At 36.1% G+C, this 16,238-nt stretch overlaps 1 protein-coding gene across 1 annotated transcript in view; it reads right to left on the bottom strand.

The window, feature by feature from the left end:
- The window catches only part of FAM81B (family with sequence similarity 81 member B), a 168,366-nt gene that overhangs the window by 63,642 nt on the left and 88,486 nt on the right, over nucleotides 1–16,238 (bottom strand). Inside the window, exons 5-6 of the mRNA XM_053700473.1 lie at nucleotides 2,394–2,500; nucleotides 280–415 (exon numbers count right to left, since the gene is read on the bottom strand). Of these exons, the coding sequence (XP_053556448.1) occupies nucleotides 280–415; nucleotides 2,394–2,500 (243 nt within the window). The remainder of the gene's footprint in view (nucleotides 1–279; nucleotides 416–2,393; nucleotides 2,501–16,238) is intronic.

Here is a 16,238-nt window from a genome sequence, read left to right as displayed (position 1 = left end):
GTTTGGTGCTCTATACTAGTTCCTGTCCATAGGAAGTTTTTATGTATTAAAATATGTATTTGACATATGGAGCCACTTCAGCATAACATTGAAAGAGTCCACAGTTAAAGACTTCAGTGTATGTTGAACACTAAATCTTGTGTTTTATATCTTGGTTCATTTTTCTTTGCAATGAATGTTGCATATGTGGGGATTTTCAGACTTTATCTAGATAATGGCATGAGGCAATATAACATTAAAAGTACTAGACATTTTTTCCTGATATTTACATTGACTTACCATTTTCTCCCTTACTGTATTAAGAAGCTGATCTATATGCTTTGCCTGCTCTACAGCTGTTCTTTGTAGTTGGGATTCAGTCCATGTGCGCTGATTTTGAATTTGGTCTCGCACATCAGTAAGCAATTCGCCAAGTCTAAAAAAATTGCATTAAGTTAGTGGTACAACTAGGATCTATTTTGTTTGAACAATAATTATCAGCACTAAACACGATATTGCAAAGTTATGTGGAATGGAACTTAACCCCTTAATGACCAATGGCAGATTTATTCCATCATGGAAACATTGAGCAAACTGAAGCTGTGTATTTAAGGGGTTAAGGTATATTCAACCCAATCAGATAAAATTAAAGGGAGATACAAATAATTTATTAAATACATAAAAAATTAAGCACTGCATTTCAAAATATCGGCACCAAAATAAATGTTTTCAAAGAAAAGAGCTTAAACTGTCTCTTTGATAGTAAAATTTGCATTATTTTTTAGGCCGGGGATACACTACTTGGAAAGCTTCTTGAGTGAAGTTTATCTTATTGCCTTTGCAGTGGAAAATTACAAGCATATATACAATAAGTGATCTCCTAAATGTATCAAGCAATCACTGTGCTGCATGTGTGTGGAGGTATAAACTCTGTGAAATGCACTCCAACCTCTCTAATAGGATGGAAAAACTACAATTTACATATTAAATTAAAGGAAAAGCATGCATAAAAATAATTTTTTTTAAAAAGTAGTTTTTTTTTTACTTTGCATATATAAAACTTTTAGGGAAAATTAATGTCTGTTTAAAGATAAGTAAAAATATATAAATGTAATTAATTGTTACGTAAAAGTAAAATCTAGGTGAAGATATTTTGTCTCTATTGCTAAACTGTACTTTATGGTTTATTTGTACCCGGCCTTTGACTAAATTTAAGACAGAGTCCAGGGCATTTAAATTATGAATAGAAACCTTTTTTGCATTAGAGTGTAATAACAAATGCTTAATTATATAACTTTACAACATACCGTAATTATTTATTTTGCCCCCCTTTCCTGTAATGTAAACCTACAAATTGTTGATTTTCCAGTCATGAAATCTGATAGAGCGCATAGCAGACTTCTCAAGTCTAAGCTTGTCACATATCTTCCTTATTTGCAGTTTATTTTATCCTTGCAAAAGCCAAACCATTTTGTTTTTGTTAACACAATGACAAATAAGGAAAGTGTTCAGTGGAGTTTGAACATTGAAAAACAATTACAGCACATGTTCAGACTCTTCTGATATGTTAATCTATTGGAAGAAACATTTTGTAATTCCAAGGTGTTTATTGTGCCTATAAAGGACAAATTAAGTAGAATTGAATAATAAAAAGTGCACACTAAAAAGACAAAGCAATGCAAAGCACTTACTCTGAATTTTAAATATGCAATGGTTGTTTTTGAACCAATTTTAAAATTCCCTGTCAGTTGCCACCTCCTTTATCACGTGACAGCGATCAGCCAATCTCAGACTCTCATACGTATACACTGTGAACTCTTGCCAATTTTCAGTAGTAGCAGGTGCCTTATATAGTGTGCATAGAAAAAGACTGTGTGCAATCTAATAATGGAATTAAATTGGAAAAACATAAAACTACATGCTCTATCTGAATAAAACTACATGCTCTATCTGAATCATGAAAAGAGTGTCAGTGCCATCTTCATGATAAATGAGTCATTACAGGTGCAATATAAGGCACCACTGGCACTCTAAGCAGACATGCTCTTTAAAGTGCTGGTGCACCGAGCATATCTAGATATGTTCCACATGCATCTGTATAGTAAAAGCTTTTAGTAGAAGCATTTTTGCTGATAAACGTTTAATGCAAAATTCCTTCTGTTCAAAACTGAAATGTCCTTTTAATACCTAATATCTATGACAATGCAAGGACACTATTTTGGAATAGCAAGAGAATGTCAGCTGTAGAATGTGTACTTTTGTCTTGCAAGATTGCAGTTATTAAGCTGACAAGACCTCTCCAATGTTCTGATTGTATATTCTGTATTGATTTTACTTCCTTGATTCAAGCCAACCTAGTCATTAGAAAGAGACTTTTTTGTACAGGATTTTGTTAATGTAATTAAAAAACATACTTGTAGTCTAGAAGCTGACGCTCGTGGTGTTGCTCCCCCTGGGCATTCTGTACTTTGTAGCTTTGTTCAGAAATGGAAGACTCCATCTTCGCTAATAGCTGCATTACCTAATAAAAAATCAACAGGGAACATTGTGTTGAGCCGGTCTATCTGTTCTTACATTAACTATGCACCACTTACTCTGAGCACTCAGGAGGAAGAGCACATTTAGGTTAAGCCAGCATTTGCACTAGCGATTGTCAGATATTTTGCAATCAAAAAAGATGTGAAGACAAAGTGATATTCCCTCAATGTGGCAGCTTCTGTATAATCCCCAATCCCCAGAGCATATGAAGCCCAATATCTGGAGTTCATAAAATGACAATTACTTATAAATAGATTTTTAAACATTCTGAAATATATAAAAATGGAAATTGTAGAAAGAAGGAATGAAACTATAGACTGAATATCAGTGGCTGTGACACATTTTAATAATTGATATTAGATTGAAGTGTTTAGGAGGTGCCCAGGAGCCTCATTGGAAGGGGAACCCCCTATCTAGAAGGACAATATTGTCATTAGAACATTTTATTATTAAACATACGCTGCTATCAATTTTATGACCGACCTCTGCAAATGGATTAAGAATAACGTTAAAAATTTTGCACCTTGGTGCATCCATGACATTCCCAAACAGGACACAGACAGCGATTGGCAGCTATGTGTGTGTGCTGATTCGGATTGGCTCGCCACTGTGTCCTGCTCAGGACACAGCAATATACTGTAGCTCCTGAGGTTTTAAAAACACAACAATGAGCAACCATTTAATAATTAAATGCTGAAAATTAGACTCATATCATGCTAACTACTAAGAGTAGGTTGCCTGTAATTTAGTCTTAGTAATTGTGTGCTTTTATTCACAATAAAAAAAATAATAACTACTGTATTAGTTAAAATGTATTTTTAACTTGTGGTATTTTTATGGTACTCTGGAAATTACACATGCACTTGCACAAAGTTGGACTTTATAAGATGCAGTAGTGCAGAATGCAGGATTAATATTACAGTCAAATACATTTGAAGACAGATTGGAGGTGCAAAAGGAGATGAATTTGGCATCCTTCCATTTTGCATTTGTTTCTGAATTTTGAAAAGGGTAAATTATCAAATGAGCTAACGTTCTAATATACTGCAACTCTATCTCAAAATGATCACTTACAAATGATAGTTTGAGACTGAACTAACTGGTGTGTGCTAAAATGGTTGTCTCTTTTAGCCAAGTTATATCTTTGACCAAGAACAATACCAGTAGAACCCTAGCCAAAAAAGACGGTTAACACTCAAAATACTTTATTTTCCTCTAAAACAGCGAGACAGAAATTTTTTGATGGCAGATAAGAACCATATTCCAAACAAGTCTGTCCATATTTCCTATAAAGTATTAGTTTAATTAGTTTATAATATAGCCCTATGCTTATCCCAGGCTTTTTCTTGTAGTCCTCCACAGTGTTTGTATTTACCACATCTAATTCCATGAATCAACCACATGTTCTGTAAAGAAGTGCTTCAGCAAACTACTCCTGAACCCACACCACTACCCCTTGTTCTGGTGTTGTTGTTTTCATGAAAGATACTATAAGCTTTATTATTTTTATTTTAATCCAAAGGGTTAAATTAGTGCATATAGTAATGCTTCTATTGTAATGTAATGCCGGCCCACTTGGATGAACTCTTTTTTTATTATTTTTATGACAATTCCAGTTAACATCCAATTAACATGTGTGTCATTTGACAATCTTGAAGTCCAGGACTCCAGCCCCTTTAAAGCCCTTAGAAAGCCTATGTAGAGAGTGGGTGGGACTGCTCTATACATCACAGCCCAGACAAAAGAGGAAATGAAGGGGCGAATGAACAGACAATATCAATTAGGATTATAAATCTTTTATTATAAAATATTTATATACTTTAAAAAAAAATATTTATGTTGTTTTACTTGCAAACTAATATATTTTTCATTGCAACATTCTTATAGTCTGAAATTTACCATCACTTTAAGTCCCTTAAAATACTTGAAAGTTTGTCATATCACCTCTCTCCCTTCCCTCCATATATATAATATTTAGATAATCAATTCCTTCTTAGTACGTTTGATTTTTTTATACCATGTGCCACTTCTGTAGTCCTCCTTTGACCCAAGAATACATTTCAACCTGTTGGTCCTTGTCAGTGAGATGCAAAGTAATTCTTTAAGATACAGGGAGACAGGTGTCACTCTAAACCAGCTATACACAAATATATGGAATGTGACAAATTCCAGAAGAACTATGTGAAAAAAATGAACATTTTGACAGGCTCAGGGCCACCTAGGCCCTAGTGACTGATTTCCTTTTCCCTGAACATGTTGTCTGCTTTATGTCTTCATAAAATGATGTAATTTATTTGACATAGTTTGGCTGACAGCTACAGCTTGATTGGATTATGACATCCTTCCCTTCTGCTTTATGTTTAGTCTTGGCAGCAACAATACACTTCATAGGATGTAGGGAAATTGGACAGATGTCCCCCCTAGAGAAAACCCTGATTTACATGTCACGGTGCTATGATATATGGGTTTTGAAAAAGCTAACTTGTTTCTATTTTCGGAATAAATATGTGTAGAATGGCAATAGATAATTTGTTTAAAATAATAATATGCGTGTAGCATATGTGTGGGGGGGTAATCAAATAGTGTTTTCTAGTACTTCTTGAGCATTGTATGGCCCATTTTAGCACTGTAGAGGCAATACAAAATGATACCTGCATCATAAAGCTCTTTCTAATTGATGGGCACATGCAGCAATGCCTGGCACAGTGGGGCATAATGCTGTCAAATGGGGCCTCATATAAATTCAGATGTGTTCTTCATCTGTAAAGGCACAGTAGTAATTATATAGAACAAGAAAGAGCTACTCTACACTTCTCTGCATGGCCAACATGCTTTTCTTGCTTATCTTAAAGGGACAGTAAACTTGAATATGATTTACACTATTTTCCATCTCATTGTTCCCTAATAATGTTTGAATTAAGTGCTAGTGCCAATTTTATAACATTTTAATCCCTACTACCACTCCATAGCCTTTGTATTGTACACACTCCCATGCCTGCAGCATCTTTGAACAGATTAAAGACATTACAGTACAGTTAACTAATGACAGAGTGCACAATACAGAGGCTGGGGCGCGGGTATACAGCTTCTCGATGACGAGGTAAGGCCAGTGAGCCTAAATGAATATTATACACGTGGTTCACACATAAAGAGCACTACGCTGAAATGTGACATTAGGGCACAGGGAGTTTACACAGGTTTACGGGTCTTTAAACAGCAGTTTTCTTATTAAACAGTATTTGTCTAAAGATACAGTATGTTAGGGCAGAAATAAAGAAATACATTATTCTGGCCATCTGAATAACAAAACTACTTTTTAAATTTAAATGTTGAATCAAGTGTAATTACTGAATCATCAGCTCAATCATTATTGAGATGCAGAAACACAAGAACACTTTCCCTTTCTAGGATTAATTAAATGAGGTACTACATTCCCCCCCCTGCATTTTATCACTTATATTGTCACACTAAGCTCTAAATCATACTGTAAATATACTCTGAGCAGGTATATAAACTATGATGGCTGTGTTAGCATAGTTTGTTTATATCCTATACTTAAGTATAGAAACATTGAGTATAGGTAGGGATACCACAGGCTAAATCAGCAATTTTAAATGCCAAAATAAGATTAAAAGAGCTACTTGTGAAAGAGGTATACAGTATAAACAACACAGGGGTGCTCAGTGTATATTTACAGTATGGTTTAGAGCTTGGTGTGATACACACATACTCTGTTTATTGCAAAATAAGTGATAAAATGCAGGAAAAAACTTTACTACCTCATTTAATTAATCCTAGAAAGGGAAAGTGTCCTTGTGTTTCTGCAACTCAATAATGATTGCGCTGATGTTGCAGTAATTACACTTGATTCAACATTTACATTTAAAAAGTAGTTTTGTTATTCAGATGGCCAGAAATCTGTATTTCTTTATGAAATTAAGCATGTTATCACTTATATTGCAATAAACAGAGTATGTGTGTGTCACACTAAGCTCTTAATCATACTGTAAATAAACTGAGCAGCCCTGTGTTGTTTATATACCTCTTCCACAGCCTTTAGACTCCAGCTCTTTTTTTTTAACTTCCTGTTGACAGGTCGAACAGCCAATCAAAAGTTGTACTGCAAGTCAGCTGAATGAAAGGTCGGTCTATGCTACATATCTTCTCTAACCCAGCATCACTCATAACAGAAAGCTACATTCCTGCCTTATATTATATAACTAGTCCTAAAGCCCATGTACATGTGCCATTTTCTGCAATGCAGCGGTCCCACCCGCCCGTGCTCCCATCTGGTCATGCCCCCGCCACGCCTCGTCACACCCGCTCCTATTGGCCACGCCCGCTCCCATCCAACCATGCCCTGTCACGCCCCATCATGCCCTCTCCCTTCCACCCTCTCTGCTATCTGATCCTCACTGTCTGATCCTTCGTTACGGCCAGGTATGTTTGTCCTTGCGCAGTCTCCACTGCGCATGACTGATTCGGTCAAACATACCTGGCCTTTTATTATATAGTATATGTCACTAATCTTGTTCATTTGTTTTCACAAAACGATTATCCAAAGGAATGCACTAACTAATTTAAACAAAACTAAGAACTACTGACAAAATGTGTCAGTATTCATTCATTTCCTTTAATTAGCTGTAAAGGGTTAAATTCTTAATTATTTAATTATTGTAAATATTCAGTATTAGTTTCATTTTAATCTAAATGAATACTGAATAGTGCAGCAGATGAATATTCTGAAAAACAAATTTTTTCAGAGTATTTGTTTGGAAAGATTAGCCTGAAACAAATTTTTCACTGCTGCACAAGTCTAAATATCACTTAAAGGGACATCTTACCTAAAATGTGTCTCCCCTTTGATTTGTTCATAATGACACATTTTCCTGCTGGAGTGTATTAAAAAAAAGTGTAGTAAAATGTTTACAAGTAGCTCTTTTAACCTTATTTTGGCATTTGAAATAGCTGATTTAGCTTGTGGTATCCCTACCTATGTACCTATTTGCTGAGTTAGAAGAAAGAAAAAAGAACAACGAGCAGAACAAATCAAAGGATAACAAGGAATAACAGAGAATAAAGATAATCATAATAATGAAAAATATATATACAAAAATATTTTTTTTATTTTTTTTATCAGCTATTGTATATAGTCAATAATAAAATGATACATGTTTAAACAGCAAAGGTATTGGGTTGAACCAGTTCATATTCTACATGGAGAGTGACATAGAAGTATGTATAAATTAATTCATTAATAATATTCTATTCATGATGTAATATTTGTATTAACATATAATATATTAATATATAGATACAATTTCACAAAAATGAATGCATCACAGTAACATAAATAAGAATAATGGTAAACCAAACTAAAACAGAACTAAGATATAAGATATAACTTATTCCCAATAATTTATTAAATCAAATTCTGAGTTAAAACCATTGGGCGTCTGTGTTACCAGCTTAAAAATCCAGAAAGCCTCTTGTCTTGATAGTGCTCTATTTTTATCACCATCTCTATATGAGTTAGTGATTCGTTCAATCAATGGCACACCATTTAAAGCTGTTGACATTTCCTTTGTGAATGTCAATGAAATGTCTAGACAATTCAGAACATCGCTGTTTGTTAGTGATGTAGCCCAGATGTTCACATATTCTCGTTCTGACGTCCCTAGTGGTCATACCTACATACTGCATGTTATGAGTTGTACATTCAACTAGGTATACCACATAGGATGCAGAACAATTAAAGGGACATTAAATCCAAACATTTTCTTTCATGATTCAGACAAAAAATAAAATTTTAAATAGCATTCCAATTTACTTCCATTATCTAATTTGCTTCATTCTTTAGATATCCTTTGTTAAAGAAATAGCAATGTACATGGGTGAGCCAATCACATGAGGCAAACATTTATTTTCAGGGTTTGAAGATTCCCTAGGATTATTTTTATTTATATTTTTGTATTTTTGCTTATTTTTATTTTTTATTTTTTCTTTTTATACAGCAAATAATTTTTCTACATGGAAACATAACCCCTCCACATAAGCCCCCTTTTTGGGATCACTCTCACTAGTTTGTGCACATACTAATCATTTATTTTTTGTTTTTTATCTTTTGGATATTTTACATCTTTTTTTGGACTTATTTTTATCACTATTTTGGATTGACTTCACGGATTATTCTTTGTCACCATATTTTGATAGACCTTTTTTTCTACCTTCATTTTGATGTTTTTTAAATGTCTCTTTGAAATGTTTTTTGCAAAGCTTTTTTAATAGAACTTTTGAATCTGCTGGATTTGCACTATTCATTTATACCACGTTTTTGGACAACACTTAAATTTGGACAGTTTATTTTTTGGATACACATGTGAAAATCTATTTATATCTCTTAACTTTGAGAAGGGATTTTTGGACACTACTTAACCTTTTTTTATATATCTCTTAACTTTGAGAAGGGATTATTGGACATTATTTACTTTTCATTGTTTTTTATTATTTTTTATTGTTTATTATTTTCAGATTTATGCCAACACAACTATATATGAGACGAATTTTATGAGACATTATACATACAGCTAAAAAGCAAAACACGCGTGTTTTTATAGATATTTATGTGTTTATGTGTTTTTACACATTATTTCTTGCCGTTCTGTTAAAATATATTTTAAACGACACCCTTGTTTTATATGTTTAATATGTATTAAATGCTTTTATGTATCAACTGTGCCACTCTTAGATCTTATATCTAGATATCAAAACCTACACATCTATACAGCACAACTACCATAATTGTAGCTGAGCTATAGCGCTATACAATTTCTCAGACAGAATATCATATTTTCACACCTATACCGCACCAGACCTCGCCAAGATTTGGCGCTCCTTTCTAAACCACGTTTTGACACATATTTTCTAAAAGTGGGCACCTGGGGACCCACTATAGACAGGAGCTATAGGTCCACACTTTCAGCGCTGTAAGAAAACATTGAATCTAGCAAACATGTGCAGCCACCAATCAGAAGCTACTGATCCTATCTAGATATGCTTTTTAGGAAGGAATATCAAGAGAATGAAGCAAATTAGATAACAGAAGTAAATTAGAAAGTTGTTTAAAATAGTATTTTCTATCTGAATCATGAAAGAAAAAAATTGGGTTTAATGTCCCTTTAATACAACCTTTGGTTTCAAAAGTTTGCCCAGTAGTGCATGAGTGAAAATAACCACCTGTTTTTAAATAATCACAGGCCTTACAGCCTGATCTACTACACTTGTGAGTGCCATTTGTTGTAAGCCAGGAACTGCTTCTCGTTAGGTTGGCTTGGGGATAGAATATTTCCTAAGGTTAAGTTACGTGAGTATACACATTTACAACCTTTTTCTACTACACCTTTAAAGGCCTTATCTCCATACAACAGCAGGAAGTATTTGTTAATAATCTTACAAATGGACAAGTATTCGGTAGAATATTGTGTGATAAATAATGGTGGTTCTTCATTCTTTTCTTTTTTATTGTAAAAAGGCTTTTTATTAGTCCTAGTTCTCTTATCATGGCTTGTACATGCCACATTAGTCGACATGTTCTCAAGGAGGCCAGCTGAATAACCTCTTTCCTTTAATCGTATTTTTATGTTGTTACTTTCAACAACATAATCTCTTTGTTTTGAGCAGATTCTCTTAGCTCTAATAAACTGGCTTTAACCTCTTAATGACCACAACACCATTCCATTTTCTGTCCGTTTGGGACCAAGACTATTTTTACATTTTTGCGGTGTTTGTGTTTAGCGGTAATTTTCCTCTTATTCATTTACTGTACCCACACATATTATATACCGTTTTTCTCGCCATTAAATGGACTTTCAAAAGATGCCATTATTTTCATCATATCTTATAATTTACTATAAAAAAATATATAAAATATGAGGAAATAATGGAAAAAAACACACTTTTTCTAACTTTGACCCCCAAAATCTGTTACACATCTACAGGGAGTGCAGAATTATTAGGCAAGTTGTATTTTTGAGGATTAATTTTATTATTGAACAACAACCATGTTCTCAATGAACCAAAAAAACTCATTAATATCAAAGCTGAATAGTTTTGGAAGTATTTTTTAGTTTGTTTTTAGTTATAGCTATTTTAGGGGGATATCTGTGTGTGCAGGTGACTATTACTGTGCATAATTATTAGGCAACTTAACAAAAAACAAATATATACCCATTTCAATTATTTATTTTTACCAGTGAAACCAATATAACATCTCAACATTCACAAATATACATTTCTGACATTCAAAAACAAAACAAAAACAAATCAGTGACCAATATAGCCACCTTTCTTTGCAAGGACACTCAAAAGCCTGCCATCCATGGATTCTGTCAGTGTTTTGATCTGTTCACCATCAACATTGCGTGCAGCAGCAACCACAGCCTCCCAGACACTGTTCAGAGAGGTGTACTGTTTTCCCTCCTTGTAAATCTCACATTTGATGATGGACCACAGGTTCTCAATGGGGTTCAGATCAGGTGAACAAGGAGGCCATGTCATTAGATTTTCTTCTTTTATACCCTTTCTTGCCAGCCACGCTGTGGAGTACTTGGACGCGTGTGATGGAGCATTGTCCTGCATGAAAATCATGTTTTTCTTGAAGGATGCAGACTTCTTCCTGTACCACTGCTTGAAGAAGGTGTGATCCAGAAACTGGCAGTAGGACTGGGAGTTGAGCTTGACTCCATCCTCAACCCGAAAAGGTCCCACAAGCTCATATTTGATGATACCAGCCCAAACCAGTACTCCACCTCCACCTTGCTGGCGTCTGAGTCGGACTGGAGCTCTCTGCCCTTTACCAATCCAGCCACGGGCCCATCCATCTGGCCCATCAAGACTCACTCTCATTTCATCAGTCCATAAAACCTTAGAAAAATCAGTCTTGAGATATTTCTTGGCCCAGTCTTGACGTTTCAGCTTGTGTGTCTTGTTCAGTGGTGGTCATCTTTCAGCCTTTCTTACCTTGGCCATGTCTCTGAGTATTGCACACCTTGTGCTTTTGGGCACTCCAGTGATGTTGCAGCTCTGAAATATGGCCAAACTGGTGGCAAGTGGCATCTTGGCAGCTGCACGCTTGACTTTTCTCAGTTCATGGGCAGTTATTTTGCGCCTTGGTTTTTCCACACACTTCTTGCGACCCTGTTGACTATTTTGAATGAAACGCTTGATTGTTCGATGATCACGCTTCAGAAGCTTTGCAATTTTAAGAGTGCTGCATCCCTCTGCAAGATATCTCACTATTTTTGACTTTTCTGAGCCTGTCAAGTCCTTCTTTTGACCCATTTTGCCAAAGGAAAGGAAGTTGCCTAATAATTATGCACACCTGATATAGGGTGTTGATGTCATTAGACCACACCCCTTCTCATTACAGAGATGCACATCACCTAATATGCTTAATTGGTAGTAGGCTTTCGAGCCTATACAGCTTGGAGTAAGACAACATGCATAAAGAGGATGATGTGGTCAAAATACTAATTTGCCTAATAATTCTGCACTCCCTGTACAACCACCAAAAACACCCATGCTAAATAGTTTTTAAATTTTGTTCTAAGTTTAGAAATACCCAATGTTTACATGTTCTTTGCTTTTTTTGCAAGTTATAGGGCCATAAATACAAGTAGCACTTTGCTATTTCCAAACCACTTTTTCTCAAAATTAGCGCTAGTTACATTGGCACACTGATATCTTTCAGGAATCCCTGAATATCTCTTGACATGTAAATATATTTTTTTTAGAAGACATCCCAAAGTATTGATCTAGGCCCATTTTGGTATATTTCATGCCGCCCTTTCACTGCCAAATGCGATCAAATAAAAAAAAAGTTCACTTTTCACAATTGTTTTCACAAACTTTAGGATTCTCACTGAAATAATTTACAAACAACTTGTGCAATTATGGCATCAATGGTTGTAAATGCTTCTCTGGGATCCCCTTTGTTCAGAAATAGCAGACATATATGGCTTTGGCGTTGCTTTTTGGTAATTAGAAGGCCGCTAAATGCCACTACGCACCACACATGTATATGCCCAGCAGTGAAGAGGTTAATTAGGGAGCATGTAGGGAGCTTCTAGGGTTAATTTTAGCTTTAGTGTAGTGTAGTAGACCACCCCAAGTATTGATCTAAGCCCATTTTTGTATATTTCATGCCACCATTTCACCACCAAATGCGATCAAATAAAAAAAAACTCTAAATGTTTCACAATTCTAGGTTTCTCACTAAAACTATTTACAAACAACTTGTGTAATTATGGCACACATGGTTGTAAATGCTTCTCTAGGATACCCTTTGTTCAGAAATAGCAGACATATATGGCTCTGGTGTTGCTTTTTAGTAATTAGAAGGCCGCTAAATGCCGCTGCGCACCACACGTGTATTATGCCCAGCAGTGAAGGGGTTAATTAGGGAGCTTGTAATGAGTTTGTAAGGTTAATTTTAGCTTTAGTGTAGTGGACAACCCAAAGTATTGATCTAGGCCCATTTTGGTATATTTCATGCCACCATTTCACCGCCAAATGCGATCAAATAAAAAAAATTGTTCACTTTTTCATAAACCTTTTCACAAACTTTAGGTTTCTCACTGAAAGTATTTACAAACAGCTTGTGCAATTATGACACCAATGGCTGTAAATGCTTCTCTGGGATCCCCTTTGTTCAGAAATAGCAGACATATATGGCTTTGGCATTGCTTTTTGGTAATTAGAAGGCTGCTAAATGCCGCTGCACATCACACGTGTATTATATCTAGCAGTGAAGGGGGTAATTAGGTAGCTTGTAGGGAGCTTGCAAGGTTAATTTTAGCTTTAGTATAGAGATCAGCCTCCCACCTGACACATCACTTCCCCTGATCCCTCCCAAACAGCTCCCTTCCCTCCCCACCCCACAATTGTCCCGCCATCTTAAGTACTGGCAGAAAGTCTGGCAGTACTAAAATAAAAAAGTATCTTTGATTTTTTTTTGCATATTTACATATGCTGCTGTGTAGGATCCCCCCTTAGCCCCCAACCTCCCTGATCCCCCCCAAACAGCTCTCTAACCCTCCCCCTCTGTCTTATTGGGAGCCATCTTGGGTACTGGCAGCTGTCTGCCAGTACCCAGTTTGCAAAAAAATTATTTTTTTTTAGTTTCTAGTTTTTTTTTCTGTAGTGTAGCTTTCCCCCCCACAGACCAACCTGCCTGATCATTTCTAAAAAAAAATACAGCTTGCCTTCCCCCCTTTTTCCCACTCTTCACAAGAAATTTGCTGTAGTGTAGCGGTTCCCACCCGCTCCCTCCCCGTGCAGGCGCCCGCCCCGCCCTCCCGTGCACGCCCCCGGCTACCCCCGCCTACGATCCTGCCCCCCATCGACATTATAGGGCCCATCGATGGACGCCCATCGCCCCTCCACGTCGGCTCCCACCCACCAACGATACTGGCCATCGATGTCCGGTGCAGAGAGGGTCACAGAGTCTCTTTCTCTGCATCGGATGGCCAAGGGGTGTTATTGCAGGATGCCTCTATATCAAGGCATCACTGCAATAAACCGGAAAGTGACTGGAAGCGATCAGGAACGCTTCCACCGCTTTCCCAGAAAGCTGGCAATACTATACTTCATGCCAAAAGTGTACATTTGCAACATGTTTTCAGGGGGATAACTTAACCCCTTAATGAACAACGACGTACAGGGTAAGTCCTCGGTCGTTAACTATATTTTTTTAGAGGACGTACCCTGCACGTTGACGGTCATTAAGGGGTTAAGTTATCCCCCTGAAAACATGTTGCAAAAGTGCACTTTTGGCATGAAGTATAGTATTGCCAGATATCAGTTTTCAGTACAATTTTGTTTGTATCTTATTTTCATCCAAATCAGCTATCAGTGTAATATCCAAAAAATGTATAGTTTTTTTTTGACATTCAAAGGTGAACCTCACTCCATTTACGTCTTGGTTTAGATATTGAACAAATTTCTCTGACAGATCCTCTCTCTCCCCCGCCACAAATAAAAGATCATCAATGAAAGTTTATAAAAGATGATACTATTTGAAAATGGGTTACTATCTGCATAGATACAAGTTCTTTCTAACCAGCCCATAAAAATGTTGGCGTACGAGGGGGCAAGTTTTGCCCCCATCGTGGTTCCTTATTTCTGCAGATAGTAGGACCCTTCAAATAAGAAATAATTGTGTTCCAGGAGGAAGTGTGTCGTCAGCAGAACAAACTGCTAATTCCGAATCTAAATTGCAGCATAACTCCAGAAAGTACTTAACAGCCTGTAAGTCCATTTCATGTGGAATTGCAGAGTACAACGAAACAACATCCACAGCGAGCCAGCTACAATTTTCTGACCTCTGTACTCCCTGTAAAAGATCTAGTACATGCATAGTGTATTTAATGAAGCTGGGAAGATTAATGACTATGGGCTGAAAGATGTTATCCAACCATTCAGACATAGGTTTGAAAAGTGAACTTATACCCGAGACTATAGATCTCCCCTTAATATTGTCAAGACTCTTATGTACCTTTGGTAGTTAATGGAATATGGGTACTACCGGATTGTCAAACAATAGGTATTTAGCAGTATCTCTATCAAAGATACTCAGGTATACCCCATCATCTACCAAAGTTTTTAATTCTATCTGAAAACACCAAGTAGGATTGGAATGCAATTCCACATATGTATTTGTATCACTTAGCTGGTGCATAGCCTCTTCAATACAATGTTGACTGTCTAGAACAACCACACTTCCACCCTTGTCAGACTGGCGAATGACAATAGAATGATTGTTTTGTAACAATTTGATCGTCGTTTTTTCTTTATGTGATAAGTTTGACTCTGTGGTTGTAGTAGTATAGTGAAGTGTAGTCAGATCTACTACTCATTTATAGTATAGTTCTATAGCATCTTGCCCCAGCTCTGTGTTGGATAAAAAATAGAGTGAGGTTTGAATTTAGGGTAGAAAGAAGTATCAATTTCACCCTCCAACATTTCTGTTTCATTTGCTAGTGCTTCTAATGTAATTAGATCTCTAGCTTCGTTAAATGTCAAATCATTAGCTTCATTTGTAGATATGCACCCCAATTGTGATGATTCAAATGTTGGGGAGAACCCTAACCCATAATTCAAAACCTCTCTCTCCATATCATTAAGTGTGTATGATGACAAATTTATCACATTATCTTTGTTCATTGACTTATAGTTTTCACCGCTCTTAAGAAGTATCTGTGATGTATTTTCTGACCCGATGTGCCTACCCCTTCTGATTGTTTCTGAACCTTGGGAAAAACCTGTTTCTTATCAGTAGTTTCTTTGTGTAAAATCCCTTTGGGTTTTTGAGTAGTCCCCATTGAGTTTTTAATCGGCACTGTTTTGTTGGTTTTTGTAGTAGTATTCTTAGTTAATACCTTAGGTATTGCTCCCTGATCAGCGACTTGAATGGGGGCTGCTCTTTTAACACTAGTAACATCGTTGACTGTGGCTATAGAATTAATACTGCGCTCTAGATCTATATCTATATAAAGTATAAGCTGCTCAGACCTCCTTGGGGTCTTTGTAAATATTATAAAACTCTGGAAAATATTGTCCTTGTAAATTACTCGCTTACAAAGTTGTCAATTGTCTATTAAGCTATGTGATACAGGCTTACAGCTAGAAAATTATAGAATCCACCAAATAGCCACCAATGAATA

This window comes from Bombina bombina, chromosome 2 (assembly GCF_027579735.1).
Source record: "Bombina bombina isolate aBomBom1 chromosome 2, aBomBom1.pri, whole genome shotgun sequence".
NCBI lineage: Eukaryota > Metazoa > Chordata > Amphibia > Anura > Bombinatoridae > Bombina > Bombina bombina.
The sequence above is the reverse complement of the archived record's forward strand: the minus strand, read 5'-3'. Positions and strand labels throughout refer to the sequence as shown.